Below are 18,274 nucleotides of genomic sequence, written 5' to 3' on the forward strand. Positions count from 1 at the left end.
GAGCTCATAGCCCCCTGCCTGCCCCGCGCGGGGGGGGAGGGAGGGTGCCGTGGGTCTGGTCAGCTCCGGGGGCCTTACAAACCCTTTGTGGGGAGGGATTTATTCCTTTTAGCGTGTCTGGCTTCTCTGGGTCGATAGTTCAGCTACAGTTGTTGATACCGCTAAGACCTGTTTCAAAGCTTCCTTTTTGTCCTGCATCTGGCCTGTTAGGTCCTCAGCGCCCTTTGGAAGAAATTTCTGGAAGAAATTTAGCGAAAAGCCTAAGTGTTTCCTAGCGGATGCATATCCCTCCCCCTTCCATTTATTTTGTGGTTTAGGGTGAAAGGCAAACTACTCGCAGCTGTTGGAGGAAAAGGGCCCAGTGTTCAGGCCTGGGTTTTCCTTTGTCCCCCAGGGAGGCCCTGGGAGGAGTGAGTGATCCCAAAGGAATGAGCAGACTCAGGGAACCCTTCAAGCGCTACGATGTGACTCATCTGGGCTCTTTCTTGCCAGGAAATCCCCACTTGGATCACAACTCTCATTCCTGCAGCCCTGGTGCCGACTGTTCTGGGGAGCAGTTCTTCCAAATCTTCCCGTTGCTTCCGAGTTCTTTCCAGGCCCCAGGTTACAGTCAAGAGTGGAGAGAGTCCTGGATCCCTTTAGTTCCAGGGAAAATGCAGCCGGAGTTAGAATAAGAACGCCTGAGTCTGAATAGGCCTTGTTTTATTTCTTCATTTGATTCACAAACCTTTGGAATGCTTAGTATGTGCTGGGCCCTTGGGATTCAGTCACTCCTCTCAAAGAGCTTCAAGTCTTGGTGAAACAATTAAAATCCATGAGTTCAGTGAATGGTAAAGAACACTATAGGAGCCCCGCCCGTGTGGCTCAATGGTTTGAGCATCGGCCTATGTCATTGCGTGTCATGGCTACCAGGTTGCTTATGACCGGAATCAAACCCGGGACCCTTCAGCCCTCAGGCCAATGCTCTATCCACTTAAGTGACTCTTAAATTGTGATCACACTGATTTTAAAATTATGTATTCTATTTTATTTTGTCTCATAATACTTTATCTTGACTATTTTCATGCCATTAAATAGTATGTATGAATGTTCATTCATTTACTCTTTTTTTTTTTTTTGGTTAATCCTCACCTGAGGATATTTTTCCATTGATTTTTAGAGAGAGTGGAAGGGAGGAGAAGAGACAGAAAGAGAGAGAAACATCAGTGTGAGAGAGACACATTGATTGGTTGCCTTCGGCACTCACCCTTTCCAGGGCAAGGGATGAGCCTGCAACTGAGGTACGTGCCCTTGACCAGAATTGAACCCAGGACCCATCAGTCTGGGGGCCAGTGCTCTATCCACTGAGCCAAACCGGCTAGAGCTCATTCTTTTTTTTCTTCTTCTTTTCATTCAACAAATAATGATTCAACTACACTGAGGTCTCTCTGTCTTTTCCAGCCTTCTAGCCATACTCCCAGGCCCTAGTGGCTTTGGTGCTACAAGATGGAAGGGACCTGAGTTTCTGAAACACTGCTAAGTGCTGAGGATACAGTGGTGAAAATGGTCAGCAGTATGGACCCTATTCCTACCCTCATGCAGCTTTTGATCACTTTATGTACTTTTTTTTTATGTGGAGGCAGCGAAAATTCTGTCTCTGCCAGTAATTTATTTAGCACAGGTTTGCCATGGGAATTATAATAATTTTACAAACCAATAGCATAAAGGATAATATCTCTTAAGTAGAGGCCCGGTGCACGGATTTTTGCACCAGTGGGGTCCCTCAGCCTGGCCTGCAGGGATCAGGCCGAAACCAGCTCTCCGACATCCCCTGAGGGGGTCCCAGATTGCGAGAGGGTGGTTCTCGGGTGATGCACACCGGAATTGGGCTCCCTCCTCTCTGGTTCCCGGTGTGTCGCCCGAGAACTGCAGCTGCCAAGTCACTACAGCTCAGCAGCTTCTGCATTGAGCATCTGCCCCCTGGTGGTCAGTGAGTGTCATAGCTATGGATCAGAGCATCTGCCCCTGGTGGTCATTGCATGTCATGGCTACCAGTCGGATGGTCGGACTTTTATATAGATAGATAGATAAGCCCCAAACTCCAAACAAATCACAAATTAAACACACTGTTGTTCTAGGCAAGGGAAGGTGAAGAAATGAAGTCCAAATTGAATATAAGGTGTACCTTTTTACGAGAGGAGAATCAGTGACCAACCTGCCAGGGCAAAAGTCCCAACGTGTTGCTAGAGCACATTGCTAGGGAATGAAAATACCAGTGTGTATGTGTGTGTTTATGTGGTAGGGGGTGATCTCTTTCACAGGCTGCTGTGGGGAAAATCTCAAATAGTCGTCACAAACTCTCAGTATTTTTATGTGTTTTTAAATTGATTTTAGAGAGAGAGAGGGAAAGGGAGAGGGAGAAACTTCGATAGGTCACCTCCACATGTACCCCAACTGGGGATCAAACTAGCAACCTGGGCATGTGCCCTGGCCGGGAATTGAACTTTTCAATCAGCACCAGGGTTGCTCAGCGAACTGAGCCACACAGGCCAGGGAAAACTCAATATTTATAGTGTAAATGTCCCTTTGCCAATGTTGCTTCTCTACTGGTTCTTATCATAATCTCATGGGGCCCCTTAGCAACGAGGCTGCTGACTGCTTATCACAGCAGATGAAGAATGATGACATCGAGGCATGACTGACTTCCTTCTTATATCAAAATAACTTTTTTTGTCTTTGCCATAAACAAGTACAGTAAAACTTCCCCTAAGTCATAAACAAGTGTATTTGAAGTCATATTCAACCAATACACAACAGTACTGGTAGGTGCATAAAGCTCCAAGTACCTGCCATGCCTATAATCTCTCTGTGGGAGAAGCGGTCCCAGGCACTTCTTTCTGCAGGAAGCAGTTGTGTGCCTCGTAAACCACACGCACACCGTGATAGCTCTGCTTCCCTGGTGACAGCTGATCAGACCAGGGACCGGCGGCACCTGAGCCAGAGCTGCCCAGCTCTGGGGTGGCAGGTGGTGAAGGAGAGATGCACAGAGAGGAGCAGACCAAATGGCACAAAGAGGAAGTGGCATTCAAATTCTCCACCATGCCCGTGGTACATCCCAGTGTACAAAACGCGGGAGCAGGAGGCATTGTTCTACGAACGAGGCCCGCTTCTCCATTTGGCATAGCAGCAAAACCCATAACCCCGTGGTTTTCATTTCTTTTGGGTTTGTGGTTGCAGCAAAGAGGTGAGCTTGTCCACCAGAAATGTGTGTTCTTCCCGTCACAGTGTAGAGGTGTCCCTGGGGAGTGGCTGCTCAGCCGGGGATGTGTTCCTAGCAGCCCTTGCGCCTTAGGTGGGACTGGAACTAGTCACCAGCAAATGGGACTGGAAGTGATATGTGTCCCTTGCAGGCCAAGGTGATTAAGAGGTGACTTTTCCACATTCGTTCTATCTGTCAGACTCTGAGGCTCGAGGGGTGGAAGAGCCTGGGTTCCTGAATCACCTCTATTGGTCTAGTTACACGGGTGAGAAAGAACCCCAGATTTGGGGGGTTATCTGCTACGGCATAACTCTAATGCATAGAATGGCCTTCTTTTGTATGTAAGTATTTTGGGCAGCATGCTCAAAAGGATTAAGTTGCACGAATAGCCGTTATACTACTTTACTGATCACATGCGCATGGTGACACTGTTTGAGTAGAACGATTTACTGCCCTGGTCATCCTCTCTTACATATGCTCACAGGTCCCGGCAAATGCATACGGTTTCTTAGTTTCTTCATGTGTATCACGTTGTGCCATGCAGTCTAGCTCAGCAGTCTGTCTGCCCAGACATTATGTTCACGTGAGAATCACAGCTGTAGCAAAGGGTAGAGTTCTCCAACAATTCAGGAGCGCTAGTAGGGAGTCACCTCGGTCCTCCATGGCACTTCAGTTGAGAGCCCCTGATTTATAGTAGCCTGCATAAGGCTTTGGCTGGCAAAACAAACAAACAAACAAAAACAAAGCAACAAACCCCCACATGTGGCTATACTTGTACACCCTAAATAGGGAAATATAATTTATTAAACATTTCCCATTGTTTAACATTTAGGTTATTACCATTATTACTGTCATAGATAGTAATTAGATATAAAAAGATTGCTTTTGAATAAATGCCTTTGCCCACATGTTTATTTTCTTAGGGTAGATCCCTATTGGGGGCTATCTTTTTGTTTGTTTGCTTGTTTATATGGATCTTACAGGACGAGTAGGGATTAGCCTTTCTATGGGGGCAGACAGGAAGGAGAGCATGTGCCGGAGCATGGAGTTGGGAGGGAGCGTGTCTTTTCTGGGAACTGCCCCAGTTCTTCAGGGGGAGAGAGCAGAGTCCTTCAGGGCTTTGGATGAGGCTTAGCCTGAGAGGAGGTGCCTTTCCTGGGGCCCCTGGATATACTCGGCTAGGGAGCTTGGAGCTCGTTTCTGAAGGTGACGAGGAGCCACTGAAGTGTAGAGAGGGAGTGTGTGACTCCTCCACTCACCAGCTGTGTGGCTCCAGGCACGCCGTCTCCCCACTGTGGACCTGAGTCTCTTTATGGATAAAATAAAGACAGACCCCTACCTGCTGGGGCCCAGAAAGAGAAGGAACCAGCTAATGACCATCAAGGCATCCGGCTGGGCCCCGCAGGCAGCAGGATAGGGAGAGAGGATTCAGCTGCGGGGGTCCCTCACTTTGCCCAGCAGAAGCTTTAAGGAGGCGGAGCAAGGTCTCTGGCTGTGATTTGTGGGCAGTTTTGAGCAGACTTCCCTCTGGGCCCTAGGCACCTGAGGGCTCCACCAAAGCTGTGCTGGCCCCACTAACTTACCTCTTGGAATTGGAAGCTGAAGGACTGCAGCCTTTTTTTTTTTTTTTTTGAGTTTGCGTGTCACCTCTGACACGCGTGTTATAGGTTCGCCATCACTGCCTTAGGCTGTCCTCCTGATTTTTTTTAATATATATATTTTTTTATTGATTTCTGAGAGGAAAGAAGAGGGAGAGAGAGATAGAAACATCAATGATGAGAGAGAATCGTTGATCGGCTGCCTTCTGCACGCCCCACACTGGGGACCGAACCCACAACCTGGGCATGTGCCCTGACTGGGAATCGAACCGTGACCTCCTGGTTGATGCTCAACCACTGAGCTACGTCAGCCAGGCAGGACTGCAGCCTTTTAAAATTTATTTTTATTTTTAAGGCATGAGAACTCTTAGCTTGGGGTTGGAGATCACCTGCTTTCGTCTCTAGGTGAGCTGCAAATTCCAATGATTATAATCTATCAAATACTTATTGAGTGCTACTAACACCCGGCATGTTCTGGGTGCTGAGGTATGTTAATGACCAAGACAGACACATTTCTGCCCCCAGAAGCCTTACATTCTAGTGGGACAGACAAGTAAAGTACATGGTGGGAAATCCATGATGGGAAAAACAAGGGTCTGAATGAGAGAAGAATCGAAGGGAAAGAGAGGAGAAAGCCAGGGAAGGCTACACGGAGGAGGGGACATTTAAGCCCAGACTTAGAGGAAGAAGAGGAACTAGGGTTTCAAGGCCAGGAGTGAGGAGGGAGCTTTTCTGGTGGAGGGAAAGCACCTGCAGAGGCTGGGAGGCTGGGAGGCCAGGAGGGGCCTGATCCGAGAGGGGAATTGAAAAGCCACCAGTGTGCCTGCAGCCTGGTGAGCACAGGGGAGGTGACATGAGAGGAGGTGGGAGAGGCGGTACGCTGCATAATAGTGGGGAAGAGCATAGGCTTGGGAGTGAGTCCTGTGTTCTCCGGCATTTGAAGGCTATTTTGGACGTGTCATCTAACCTTTCCAAACCTCAGTTTTCTCATCTGGAAAATGGACTTGATAGTAGTTCCTGCCTCATAAGGACATTGTGAATATAAAATGAGAAAATGCATGTAAATCTTAGCAGAGTGCCCGGCACAGAGTAAGTGCCCCACTCATGTTAACTATCATGACTATTAATAAGTGGGGGGTGGTTGGAGCCAGACAGGCTGTGTTGAATGCCGGCTCCGCTGCACGATTGCTTTGTGTCAGGGGCAAATAAGTCTCTGCTCCTTCTGTGCCCTTGGCCACAGAGGGGGTTTCAAATTCCTATGCTGGGGGCAGGTTATTATGGGGGTCACAGGAAGTGATTTATGTGGGGCTATCCTGAAGATAGGAACCAACCCCTCAAGGTCTTCTAATAATTTTAAAATATTTCCCCAAATATATCCAGCCAATAAACACTCAAAAAAGAGACAAGCAAAACCTTAATGAAAATCAGCCATAAGTTACTGAGTCTGCCTATGTTATGAGTTGGGGTGGCCGACAAAGCAAAAACTGGGAATTTTAGCGCTCCTCTTCCACTTTCTAGTCACAAGGAACCCTCGTTTCCCAGGCCTCTTCCTAGAAGGAAGCAAACAAGATCGTGTCCCTTGAGGTAATAAGTAATTAGGCCAGAACAGAACACCAGATTGTCTGAACCCCAGGAATGCTTGGTGTTGTGGGAGAACTCTGCAAGACAAGACCTGCCCCCCACCATGGGCTGTGGTCGGCCAGGCCAACGTGCGGTTCCCTTTTCTTTATGACAACTTGAGAACAAGTGGTGTTCCAGGCAGAAATTCTGTGGGCTGCATGAAAGGGCAAGTTATTTAAGCCACAGATACTCTATGTGCTTTGATGTTAGAATGTGGCCGGGGAGGGCTCAGATCCACAGAAATGTGACTCCATGGAGCCTATGACTCAGCCCCCTTGTGAAAGGCCGGCTGCTTGGTTTGAACTGATTTCCTCAACAATGTTAGCCAGCAGCTCTGGGGTTCCCTGGAGTCCTGTTTCCTGGCTGGAAGCTGCTGTGAGGCGCCCTGTACTGGGAGAGGGTGTGTCCTCACTTCCTAGCTAGTGCTGTGGGGCCCTCTGGTGGCTGCATGGCGAGTAGCTTTGCAGTGGGGTTTGCTAGAAAAGGGGTGTGGGTGAGTGATAAAGGCTAGGTGATGGATGTTTTTGAATTCCAGGCTACCGACTTCAATGTCAGCATGATTAAGAACCACCAACTGCAGGTGGGAGAAAATGCGGGCCAGGAGGTGAAGGAGGCGAGGCTGGCGATGATGCGGGCCTGGACTGGGAAGATGCTGGTCGGAGTGGGCAGGACGGTACAGATCTGAGAGAAACCTGCAGGAAGAGTCCCCAGGGCGCCAATCCTGAGCTGCGGGGCCCGAGGGAGAGGAAGGGGCACAACCACCTGGAATTAGCAGCCGGGGCACCTGCAGCATCGTGGTGCCTGCCCAGCGCAGGGAGGGGAGACACTGGCCTGGGAAGGAGGGAGCTGAACAAGCTGCTGGCGGGGCATTTCTAGGTGGAAACGATCTGCTTTGTGATTAGTCTTAGCTGGTCCCACCCCCGGCAGGGTGACCTGCAGGGGAGAGTGTGCAGACACTGGCTCTCCCAGTGGTCACTGCCTCCCTGAGTGGCTCCCAGCACGTGCGTTGTGGTCAGGCTGGGATCCTGGCAGGAGGCCTGGTTCCAGCAGCGCTTCCCAGCCAGGCTCAGCCATCTAGTGAGGAGAGCAGCAGACTGGGATTTTGGAAGCTGCGCGCAGCTGCGGGGCTGGCTGCCCCAGGGAACTCACAGAGGAAGGCGACACACTCCTTGTGCTGGAGGAATTCCCTTTCCAGGCGAGGAGTCAGGCTGTAATAGAAGGCAGTGAAGGGAGGCCGGGACCTCTCCTCTCGCAGATTGGGCAGCCTCTTATTTCTCTCCTCAATGCGTGTAGTTCCTTGGGGCCGGAGATTTGTCTTGGCATTGAGGGGAAAGCAGAGTTTTACTCGAAATATGCCTTTTGGGGTATTGGTTACTTTAAGCTGGTTATTTTTAAAAAATATATTTTTATTGATTTCAGAGAGGGAGGGAGAGATAGAAACATCAATGATGAGAGAGAATCATTGATTGGCTGCCTCCTGCACCTCCCACACTGGGGATCGAGCCCGCAACCCGGGCATGTGCCCTGACTGGGAATTGAATCGTGACGCTCATAGATCTACGCTCAACCATTGAGCCATGCTAGTCTGGCTAAGCTGGTTATTTTTAAGAAAAGAAAGGCTCAGGGAAAATCATTAAGGGAGCTTTCATCATAGATCAGTGGTTCTCAACCTTCCTAATGCTGCGACCCTTTAATACAGTTCCTCATGTTGTGGTGACCCCCAACCATAAAATTATTTTCGTTGCTACTTCATAACTGTAATTTTGCTACTGTTATGAATCGTAATGTAAATATCTGATATGCTATATGTGTTTTCCGATGGTCGCGACCCACAGGTTGAGAACCGCTGTCATAGATAACTATAGTTTAATATGGACTAGGGCAGGGGTGGGCAAACTTTTTGACTCGAGGGCCACAATGGGTTCTTAAACTGGACCGGAGGGCCGGAACAAAAGCATGGATGGAGTGTTTGTGTGAACTAATATAAATTCAAAGTAAACATCATTAAAAAAAAATAGACAGGGAGGAACCTGGCAAGGTCTGTTTGATCACAGTCTTCTCTGTGTTCCTTGTTAAAGATGGCCCAGCAAACATTTGTTTACCAAACATTTACTTTTCCATCTCCGTGTGTATTCCCTTTCTGCCCTTTGAAGTTTTAAACCACTACCTCTCCCCTTCTCCTTAGCTCAAGATGGCATATAAGCCTTAACTGCTCCATCTGTCTCATATTCTTAGGGAACCCCCGTATGTATGTTCATAATAAATTTGGTTATTTTCTCCTGTTGATCTGTCTCATGCCGAGATCACACACTGGCATGTGGTAGGTTGAGGACCAGAATCCAGGCTTGCTAAGACCAGGGGAAGAAGACTCTGTGGTGTGGTGAGAATCCAGGAGAGAGATGACTTCAGGAGGCATGCATGGGTGCAGTCCACTGTTGGCAGTGCTGTGGCCCAAGGACTTTGAGGGTGGCGACCAGGTTATTGGATTTGCTAATATGGCAAGGACTTGTGTGACGCTGGGAAAGCCATCTTCACCATGGGGAGGAGAAAGCTGCCGGACTGCAAGGAGTTGAGGAGGTTTAGTAGTGAGGAAAGGAGGACAGGGTGAGCTAGCATTTCGGAAGCAACCTCTGCTGCCCAGTTGGTATTAATTTTTATACCTTACCCATCTTTCACATTTGGGTTTCTTCCTCTGCCAGTTCATCTCTTTATGGGCTAGATTTATAATGTTCCCGGATCCTTGTCTTTGTTTTACATTCTTACCAGTGACTCCACAGGTCATGTTTCTTATTTTATTTTTTTAAAATATTTTTACTGATTTTTAGAGAGAGAGAAGAAGGGAGAGGGAGAGAAACATCGATGTAAGAGTAAAACATTAATTGGCTGCCTCCTGCACGCCCCCTACTGGGGATTGAGATGCAACCCAGGCATGGCGCCCTGACCAGGAATTGAACCCCTGATCTCTTGGTTCCTGGGTCGACTTTCAACTGCTTAGTCATGGGCCAGGTTACTCCTATATGTTTTTAAAGAGTTTTATAGTGTTAGCTCTTATGTTTGGGTCTATGATCCATCTTGAGTTAATTTTTGGATTTGGTTTTATATACTCTTTTTGCAGGACCATCAAATGTGTTCAAGATTGTGAAGATGATTATGGAAAGAAATTTTCAACCTGTAATTATTTTCAGTTTCAGTAAGAAAGATTGTGAAGCCTATGCACTTCAAATGACCAAATTAGATTTCAACACAGGTACTGTGTGATTTCAGCGTAGTTTTAATGTTAGTGAAAGGAATGTAAACACATCCCTGCCAAGGCATTGCATGCTGTATGTGGTGAGGCTCTGCAGCTCACCTTACAGTTCCAGCAGCAGGTGCTCAGCACATTTGTAGAGGCGGTAGGAGGGGATTGATCACATCTTTCCTCCTCTGTCTTCTTTGATGGGAGGTGTAAGTACGTTGCTCTGTGCAATCCCAAGGTCCCTGCTGCGGAGCATAGCCTGTGCCTCTGCTTCCTGCACAGCTCCAGGCGCTGCGGCCTCTGGCCTCTGTCCGACTGCGCGGGTGTTCTCCTCGCCAGGCCTCCTCCTGTGGAAGGCCCTGTGCTCCATCCTTCTAGAACTCCCAGCCAAAGCTACCTGACCTAAGTAACTCTTGAGTAAAGTAAGAGTACTTCTAGCGAGGTCTTTTAGTTGTATTTTTGAAGTGGTTGTTTGCGGCAGCAGTCTGCGGTGTTTACCTATGCCGCCATCTTGGTCTCTTCTGTTTTGCATTCTTACCAGTGACTCCACAGGTCATGTTTCTTTTTTTTTTTATTTAATATTTTTATTGATTTTTAGAGAGAGAGAAGAAGGGAGAGGGAGAGAAACATCGATGTAAGAGTAAAACATTAATTGGCTGCCTCCTGCACGCCCCCTACTGGAAGAGTAAACCATTAATTGGCTGCCTCCTGCACGCCCCCTACTGGGGATTGAGATGCAACCCAGGCATGTACTCTGACTGGGAATAGAACCATGACCTGCTGGTTCATAGGTCTACGCTCAACCACTGAGCCACACCGGCCAGGCCACAGGTCATGTTTAATGATAATGTTGCAACTAAGTCGTTGTAAGGATAAAATGTGAATCTGGCGACAGGAACACTTCTGCTTCGATTGCAGTCTCAGTAGAGAGAAGTGGGGTGAGGGCTGGGATTACCTGTTCATACAGGTGCTCGAATTTATCGGAACCCAGTTCCCAGCCAGTGCAGACTTGCTTTTCCCTCCCAGAGTTTTCTGTCTTGACTGTGGTCATCCAAGAATGCGCTCGGTGATGACTGGGGAGACTTAGGAGATTAGGGAGAGCAGAGAAACAAAGCATGATTTATCGCAGCAGCTGCGCAGGTGTGGTCCTCTCCATCTCTGTTCCAATTCCCAACACACCTCTCACCAGGTTCATGGCCAGTACAATAGGGTCATTGTGAGGTGGGCAGGGAGGTGAGTCACCAGGTCTTCCCGAGGTGAGGTGGGCGGGAGAGATCCGCTCAGCCATCACCGGAGCTGGGCCTAGAACTGTTGGTGCAATGCCCAGCTTCATGAGCCTTTATATATTTGTATGACTGTATATTTTATTTATAAATTCTCTATTTGCTTCTTTTTCTCTCTTCATCTACTCCTGTCCTTGTTTTATGTATCCTATTTCTTGTTTTATTTACCTGAACATTTTAAAGCAGTGGTTCTCAACCTTCTGGCCCTTTAAATAGTTCCTCATGTTGTGACCCAACCATAAAATTATTTTCGTTGCTACTTCATAACTGTAATGTTGCTACTGTTATGAATCGTAATGTAAATATCTGATATGCAGGATGGTCTTAGGCGATCCCTGTGAAAGGGTCGTTTGACCGCCAAAGGGGTCACGACCCACAGGTTGAGAACCGCTGTTTTAAAGATACATTAAAGTCCATTGCAAATTGCTCTTTCTTGTTACCTGGGTGCAAAGTCTCTCATCTGTTGCATATACTGATGGTCCCTCATGTGCAGTGTAATGTTTGTCTGTGAGCCCATTTTATTTTAAAATTCATCTTGAAAGAATTACAGATGTCCGCTTCGTTTTTGTTTTCTCCCCCATTGACTGCCTCCTCCCCACCCCTGCCCCTCCTAAGCCTTTGCCACACTATTGTCTGTGTCCATGGGCTTATTCATTCAGTCCTCCCTCCCCCATTGAGAAAGTAAGCTCAGTGAAGGTGGGAGCTTGTCTGTCTTGCTGACTGTATCCCGAGCCTATGTCAATGCCTGTAGTAGGGGTAGATATTTAATGAGTGAGTGATGACAAGTGACAACTCTCCATCAATCTGAGTAATTTAAAGCCAAGATGCATTTTTACTATTTACTGTGCTGTTTCCAGTAACTGCTTTAATCAATTCAATTTACATTCCTCCCACCCTTCTCCCTCCCTTACACAAACTTACTGACTCTCCAGTGTGTGTTTAAAAAAATGTTTTATTACTACCAGCAGGAACGGCCTGCATGGGGTGGCAGGTACGCTGGGCTCAGGGTGTGTGTGGTCTGTGAGAAAAGGATGATTGGGAAACTTGAAGGAAAGGGGCTGGGGCTGGAGGCCAGCTCCAAGGGTTCTTCAGACAAACTTCTGGGAACGCTTAAAGGTATCATGGCAAGCTAATGCCAAGCCGCCGACAAGGTTAAGAAATTCTTGGAAATCTAGCTGCCCATCAGAGTTGAGGTCCAATTTCTTCATCATGCGGTCAAGGACACCGGGGTCCTTCTGGTTCTGCAGAGGCAATAATAACAATAATGTTCATAGTACCTCTATATTGTTCTTTCTAAAATGCTTTCAAATATGTTGCCAACATTTTATTCTTGCAAAAGTAGGGGCTCTAGTATTCCCAATACCCAGACACAGAAATCAAAGGTAAAGTGACCTGGCTAAGGGGAAGACCTGAGACTTGAACCCAGGTTTTCTGGTTCCTAGTTCAGGGGACTTTATGTGACAATTAGGGGTTATTCAATTTTGTAAAAACAGTGGAACACTTTCCCCCCCCCAAGTGTTCCATGCAACTCCAATATACAAACTCTATAAAAGTCGAGTGATTTGAAGTGAAAATGGGATGCCCTATCAGCCTTATCTCCCACTCATCCAAACCCCCAACACATGCACACACTTATAGCCACTGGTTCCATATGGCTACTTAAAGGAACTACATTAGAAAGTCAACAGGCACATGTGGCCAGTGGCTACTATATCAGATAGTGCAGATATATAACTTTTTTCTAAAAATCATTTGAGAAGGTTCCATTGGACAGGACTGCCCTAGAGGCTTTGGGGTAGAGGAATAAAATTAGAAATCTTTCCCATTAGGCCATTTACCATTTTTGTCAGCTCTTTTCCCTAAATTGTAGGGAAGCTCTCCCTATGTCAGGTAATTTGATAACTTTGATCTTGAAAACACATCTTATTCAAAGAAAAAGAGAGAGGAGATCCTTTACTAGTCATTCTGAGCTCACTCTGATGCCTAGGAGCTCAGCCTAGGCTGCTATGTGGACCGCCAGCTTGGAGTGAATGAAAAGGAGACAGGAGTGTGGGGTGGGGGTTAGCTGCTGGCCAGTCTGCTTCCTTCCTGGCCAGTCTGCAGGCTTGTTTCCTGCTGTGGGTAGCTGGGGGGGGGGGGGGTGTGAGGGCTGGGACCAGTACCTTTGTGAAGGCAGCCAGTTCCGTGTTCATGAAGGTTAGGAACTCCGTCTTGGAGAGTGTGAAGCTGTTACTGTCCTTTCCAGCGTACCTCTGGAAAACAGCAATCAGAGACTCGATGCACCGCTCGGTCTCTGTAGGGCTGGACATTTTTGCCTTGGGAGAAAAAACAAAAAATTCAGGGCTCAGACAAGGGCAACGTATCAAGGACCGGAAGCTAGAGAACACTCCAGAGAATCTCATCTCTTCATTTTGGGTCAGAGCAGTTCCTAAAGGACTGGGTCATTTTTTAGGGGGCCGAGGGCCTAAGACAAGCACAGAAAGTCACATCCTGTGAGCTTCCCACCCACATCGCATCATGGTTATTCCAGGAGAAATACAGTGAGAGGAAGTATGGAGCATGTGGGTAAGTTTGAAAGCAGTAGGCTGCCAAGATGAGAGTAAGGGTGACAGGGTCTACTGGTATTTTTGGAACACGTGGGTAAATATATGTATAACTATACATCTACAAATTCATGTGCATATCAAGCATTGTGTACAGATTTAAAAATTTCCTGTTTTCCAGGGTATCGAGAGTCTACTAGGATGAATGAAATGGCAGTTCTTTGTAAAGCAATACTGAGTTCCTGGGACTCATGCATTTCTAGATGAAAACTAAAAGCTATTACTGTGTATGGGGTGAGAGATCTGAGAATTTTTTTGATGTTCAAAAGCATCTTTCATATTTTATTTTATTTATTATTATTATTTTTAATCCTTACCTGAGGACATGCTTAGAGAGAGGAAGGTTGGAGGGAAGGGAGGGAGAGAGAAGAAGAAACATCGATTGGTTGCCTTCTATATGTGCCCCCACTGGGGATTGAACCATGTGCCCTGACTGGGAATCCGCTGGCATCCTTTTGCACAGGATGATGCTCAACCAACTGAGCCACTCCGGCTGGGCAGCAACCGTGTATTTTACATGTGAGGACATGGAGGCATGAGAAGGGCATAGCAGAGTCATCCCTGGAATCTTGCCCTCCAGATCCTTTCTGCAGTCCTCAGCCTTTGCTCCTTCTACTTGCAGATGTCATGAATTCCCACAGGAATGACTGGTAGGACTTCTCTGGTTACTTCAAACCAGGAAGGTTGGTATGGGGGCTCTCAGATGGCTACTCACACAGTCCTCATGCCTTCTACAGAGCTGAACCACGGCTGTGGTTGCACCAGGAGCAGGAGATTCAAAGCCTGTGCTGGGCTCTGCTTCCCTTCAAGAGAAATCTTCAAGTAAATTCTGTCCTGCTGAGTGTGCCCCTGGGCACCTCCAGAAGTGAGGAACTGCTGGGCTCCCCCTGGTGGATACGAGCAGCAACTGCAGACTTTCTGGAACACTTGCGGGCCACACCCTTCCTCTGAGGCTTTATCTGGGGCATTAACAATGGTCTAGGTGTGGGTGGTGACTTTTCTTGAGTTGTACTTCCTGGAGCCGGGAGGTGGAGGCTTTCAGGCCCCATAATTAATGAGCTAAAGACTGATCAGAGCCCCGAGGCTGTGTGGCTGAGGGTCTCCCTCCCTCCTTCCTGTAGGCTGTGCCCTTCCCAGTCTCTCTGCTAGTAGGTGCTTTACCAGCCCAGCCAGGTGCCTGCTGCTCACTGCGTCTGGGAGAATCTATGAAGCCCTTCCAGAGGCGGACTCTTTCCCAACGGTCACATTGTTGGAACTTTTTCTTAAGGAGAGAAAAGTGTTGGTAGGTTCAGGGTTTGGGGGAGAAACAAAATAGCATAGCCTAGAAACATGTGTTTGCATACCAGCTTTTCTTATCAGGACTCCTAGCAAAATCGCACTGTCTTACTGTGTCAGATGGGAACAAGATTGGCTGGGAACAGGATTGGCTAGGAGGGCGTGCCAGATGGGGCAGAAGGTTCCAGACCAAGGGGCAAGGGCCTTGAGACCTTTCCATAGGCCCACAGAGGCTTTCTCTGCCCAGTTTCCTTGTGGAAATCAGATTGCTTTGCTTTTCCAGTTTCACAGTGGCTTCTGCTTTACTTTCCCCCCCCTGAACATTGTTCTTGACTGCGGTAATTTAGACTATTTTTGTCCTCTTGAAAACTTGCTATCAGCCACAGGGAGAAACCTCCCTTCTCCCCAGAGGTAATTTTCCAGACCAAACGCAAGAAACACAGCGATCACATTACTGAAATGGAATTGTGAAATCTGTAGAGCTGGAGGGGTGTTGGGAGTCAATGCTCAGGGTGGGGCAGTTGCTGAAAGGGAGGAGAACAGGTCTCCTGCCCCAAGGCCAGCACTCCACACAGCTCACTGCACCTCAGAGTTGTGTTTGGTGGAAACTATGATAATGAAAGAATTTTAACAACGCAAACTAAACACTCAACATTTGAGGAAGAAAAATAAAGGAATGTGAAGAAGTTAACACTTGAAAGCAGACTCCAGTACTGAGGTTCTCATTCTTTACCAACACCCCCCTTTTCCTTCCAAGGACCCCCGGTGGCACCCCCCCCCTTCCTCCTCCAGGGCATCACGCCAGTTTTCACCACCTGCGGGTGCTGGCTCTGCCTTTCCAAGTTCCCATGTGACTTTGTCCGTTGTTGCATGGAAAGGAGAAGAGGAAAAGAGTAGGTGGGGACACAGATTGACACACTGGAGCAGGGGGTTGGCCAATGTGCTCTGTAAACGGCCAGATGATAAGTATTTTAGGCCAGTGTGGTCCATAGTGGCTCGTCACTCTGCTTTTGTAACGGACCGGCAACCACAGAGACAACTCATAATGAATGGGTGTGGCCCTGCGCCAATAACACTTGATTTGTGGATGCTGAAGTTTGATTTCCATATACTTTTCACAAGTCACAAAGTATTATTCTTCCTTTGATTTCCTTTCAACCATTTAAAAATGCCAAGTCCAGAAAGCCCATTTGGTCCCTGGGTGGAAGTTTGCTGACTCCTGCACCAAAGGGGAGCAGATTTTGGAGGTGGCTTCATTGCAAGGTAGAGAATTCAAGGTGGGGATGGCAGGAGCTAAGGGGGACACAGGTGGCGCAGTGAGTGCTTAAAAGAAGGGGGGGGGGGCGGGAAGAAAAGGAAGGGGGGGGCTTAGCTGGGCAGGGCTCCTTCCACATTCTTGGCTGAGGTTCTGCTCCGGGGACGGGCTGGCTTCCGTCTCTGTCCTGGCCCTTTGCCTGTAGTTACTGAAACTTGGATTTTCCCAGGGCTCAGACGACTGTTCTGAAATGAGCCCTTCCTGGTCCACAGAGCCCCACCCCAGTCTGTAATGTGGCTCCCGGCTCTGGGATCCGGCGGCGCCGACCCGCAGCACAAGCAGGACCCCCGCCCCTCCGCGCCTGAGCCGCCGTGCAGATGGGGACTTGTCCGCCTTACAACTCACAGGAAACCCATCTGAGCCTTAAACCATCTCTCTCTCTCTCTCCTTGCCCTGTGCACCTTGAAGCTTTTTTACTTTTTGGAATTAAAAGTTGTACCGGCCATATCCGTGGGTGGAGGAACTCATGCTGCTCATTCAGGCTGGATACCCGGAAAGATGCCGTTTAACATCGTGCAGCGTGGGGTGTGGCCCACACTGTGGAGCAGGAGCTCCCTGGAAGCGGGGAGGCGGGGAGGGTGGGGGTGGCGGCACCGAGGACAGTTAACAGCGCGGGGATGTGTGCCGAGTGGAGCACCTTGCTCTTCAACTTCTCTCTAAACCGGGAACAGTTCAACAACAAAACTCCAAACCCCAAACCACTGCAGTTAAGCACGGGCGCAGCCTGAAGGCCTGGCTTTGAGTTCCAGCCCTCTCTCCTATTAGAGGAACTGTTGCCTAATTCCGAGCTGTAGTTTTCTCAGGTGTGAAATGGGGATAATAATTAAGGAGATAATAAATACAAAAGGGCTCTTTAAATGGGGAGTGTTATAGAATGTGAATGACTACTTGCGGTGTTGCTGTGGATTACACGGAATGTGCCTTGTACACTGTGCTCTGCTGATGTGGGGTGTCATGAACGTTATCCCGCTAAGCCAGCGGTTCTCAACCTGTGGGTCGCGACCCCTTTGGGGGTCGAACGACCCTTTCACAGGGGTCGCCTAAGACCATCGGAAAACACATATATAATTACATATTGTTTTTGTGATTAATCACTATGCTTTAATTATGTTCAATTTGTAACAATGAAAATACATCCTGCATATCAGATATTTACATTACGATTCATAACAGTAGCAAAATTACAGTTATGAAGTAGCAACAAAAATAATTTTATGGTTGGGGGTCACCACAACATGAGGAACTGTATTAAAGGGTCGCGGCATTAGGAAGGTTGAGAACCACCGATCTAAATATTTCAGATTTTGTGGTCTCTACACTGGAGTTGTAAACAACCATAACATGGGCAGAATTCACCATAAGAGTGGTGTGTGAAGTGCTATGATATTTCAGAAGGAGGAGGGAGGGAAATTCTGGCTGGACAGGACAATCAGGGTTGGCTTCACAGAGGAGGTGGCATCTGAGCTGAACTTTTAAGAGTAAGTTCAATTTCTATCGGCTGAGAAAGGCTGCTGCAGGGTAGAGGGGACTGAAAGAATGAGCGTATCGAATTGTAATGACACAAGTTAGGAGGGAAAATTGGGGAATTGGGTGGGGGAAGGGGATTATAGTCTTTTTTGTCATCTCCACCCTTCCGTGTTCACCCGCACCCGGTCCCAGCTCTCCTCTTTCTCTCAGCATCTAAGAAAGATTAACTTCTCTCAGTGCGAGAGAGAAAGTTATCATTAGCAAAGAATTAAGAGTGATTAATGATGCTACCCCTCCCCCCATCAGCCTTATCTGGTGGCGATGAGCTGGACAATGCGGCGGGTTGGGCGGGGGAAGAGAAGGAGAGGGAGAATGGGAAACAATAAATGTTCAATGCAAGGAAAACGGGGCGCAGCGCTGTTCCCACTTGTTAGATTGAAGGCTCCTCTCCAGAGGGGGGAAGGCTCCAAATTGCTAATTAGCACCTCTGAAAAGGCCTGTCTCTGATATGCGCGTCGCTGAAAGGCCGCCGTTAATGAAGCCGCCGCGAGCCCGCTTCCCTTTGACTGGCCTTCATCCCTCCTCCGAGCCCGGGGCTGCGGGAACAATGAGGCGGGGAGGGGCGGCTCCCCCAGGCCTC

At 48.1% G+C, this 18,274-nt stretch overlaps 2 protein-coding genes across 2 annotated transcripts in view; both read right to left on the bottom strand.

Annotated features, from left to right (window-relative positions):
• Positions 1-2,739, bottom strand: part of S100A10 (S100 calcium binding protein A10) — a 13,540-nt gene extending 10,801 nt beyond the window's left edge. Inside the window, exon 1 of the mRNA XM_014528649.1 lies at positions 2,733-2,739. The gene's annotated coding sequence lies outside the window, so the exon portion shown is untranslated. The remainder of the gene's footprint in view (positions 1-2,732) is intronic.
• A 9,167-nt stretch (positions 2,740-11,906) lies between these two features.
• Positions 11,907-18,274, bottom strand: part of S100A11 (S100 calcium binding protein A11) — a 7,018-nt gene continuing 650 nt past the window's right edge. The window contains exons 2-3 of the mRNA XM_005880629.2: positions 13,137-13,289; positions 11,907-12,215 (exon numbers count right to left, since the gene is read on the bottom strand). Coding sequence (XP_005880691.1) covers positions 12,063-12,215; positions 13,137-13,289 — 306 coding nt within the window. The 3' untranslated portion in view covers positions 11,907-12,062. The remainder of the gene's footprint in view (positions 12,216-13,136; positions 13,290-18,274) is intronic.

Source organism: Myotis brandtii, unplaced genomic scaffold (genome assembly GCF_000412655.1).
Source record: "Myotis brandtii unplaced genomic scaffold, ASM41265v1 scaffold643, whole genome shotgun sequence".
In the NCBI taxonomy this organism is placed as follows: Eukaryota; Metazoa; Chordata; class Mammalia; order Chiroptera; family Vespertilionidae; genus Myotis; species Myotis brandtii.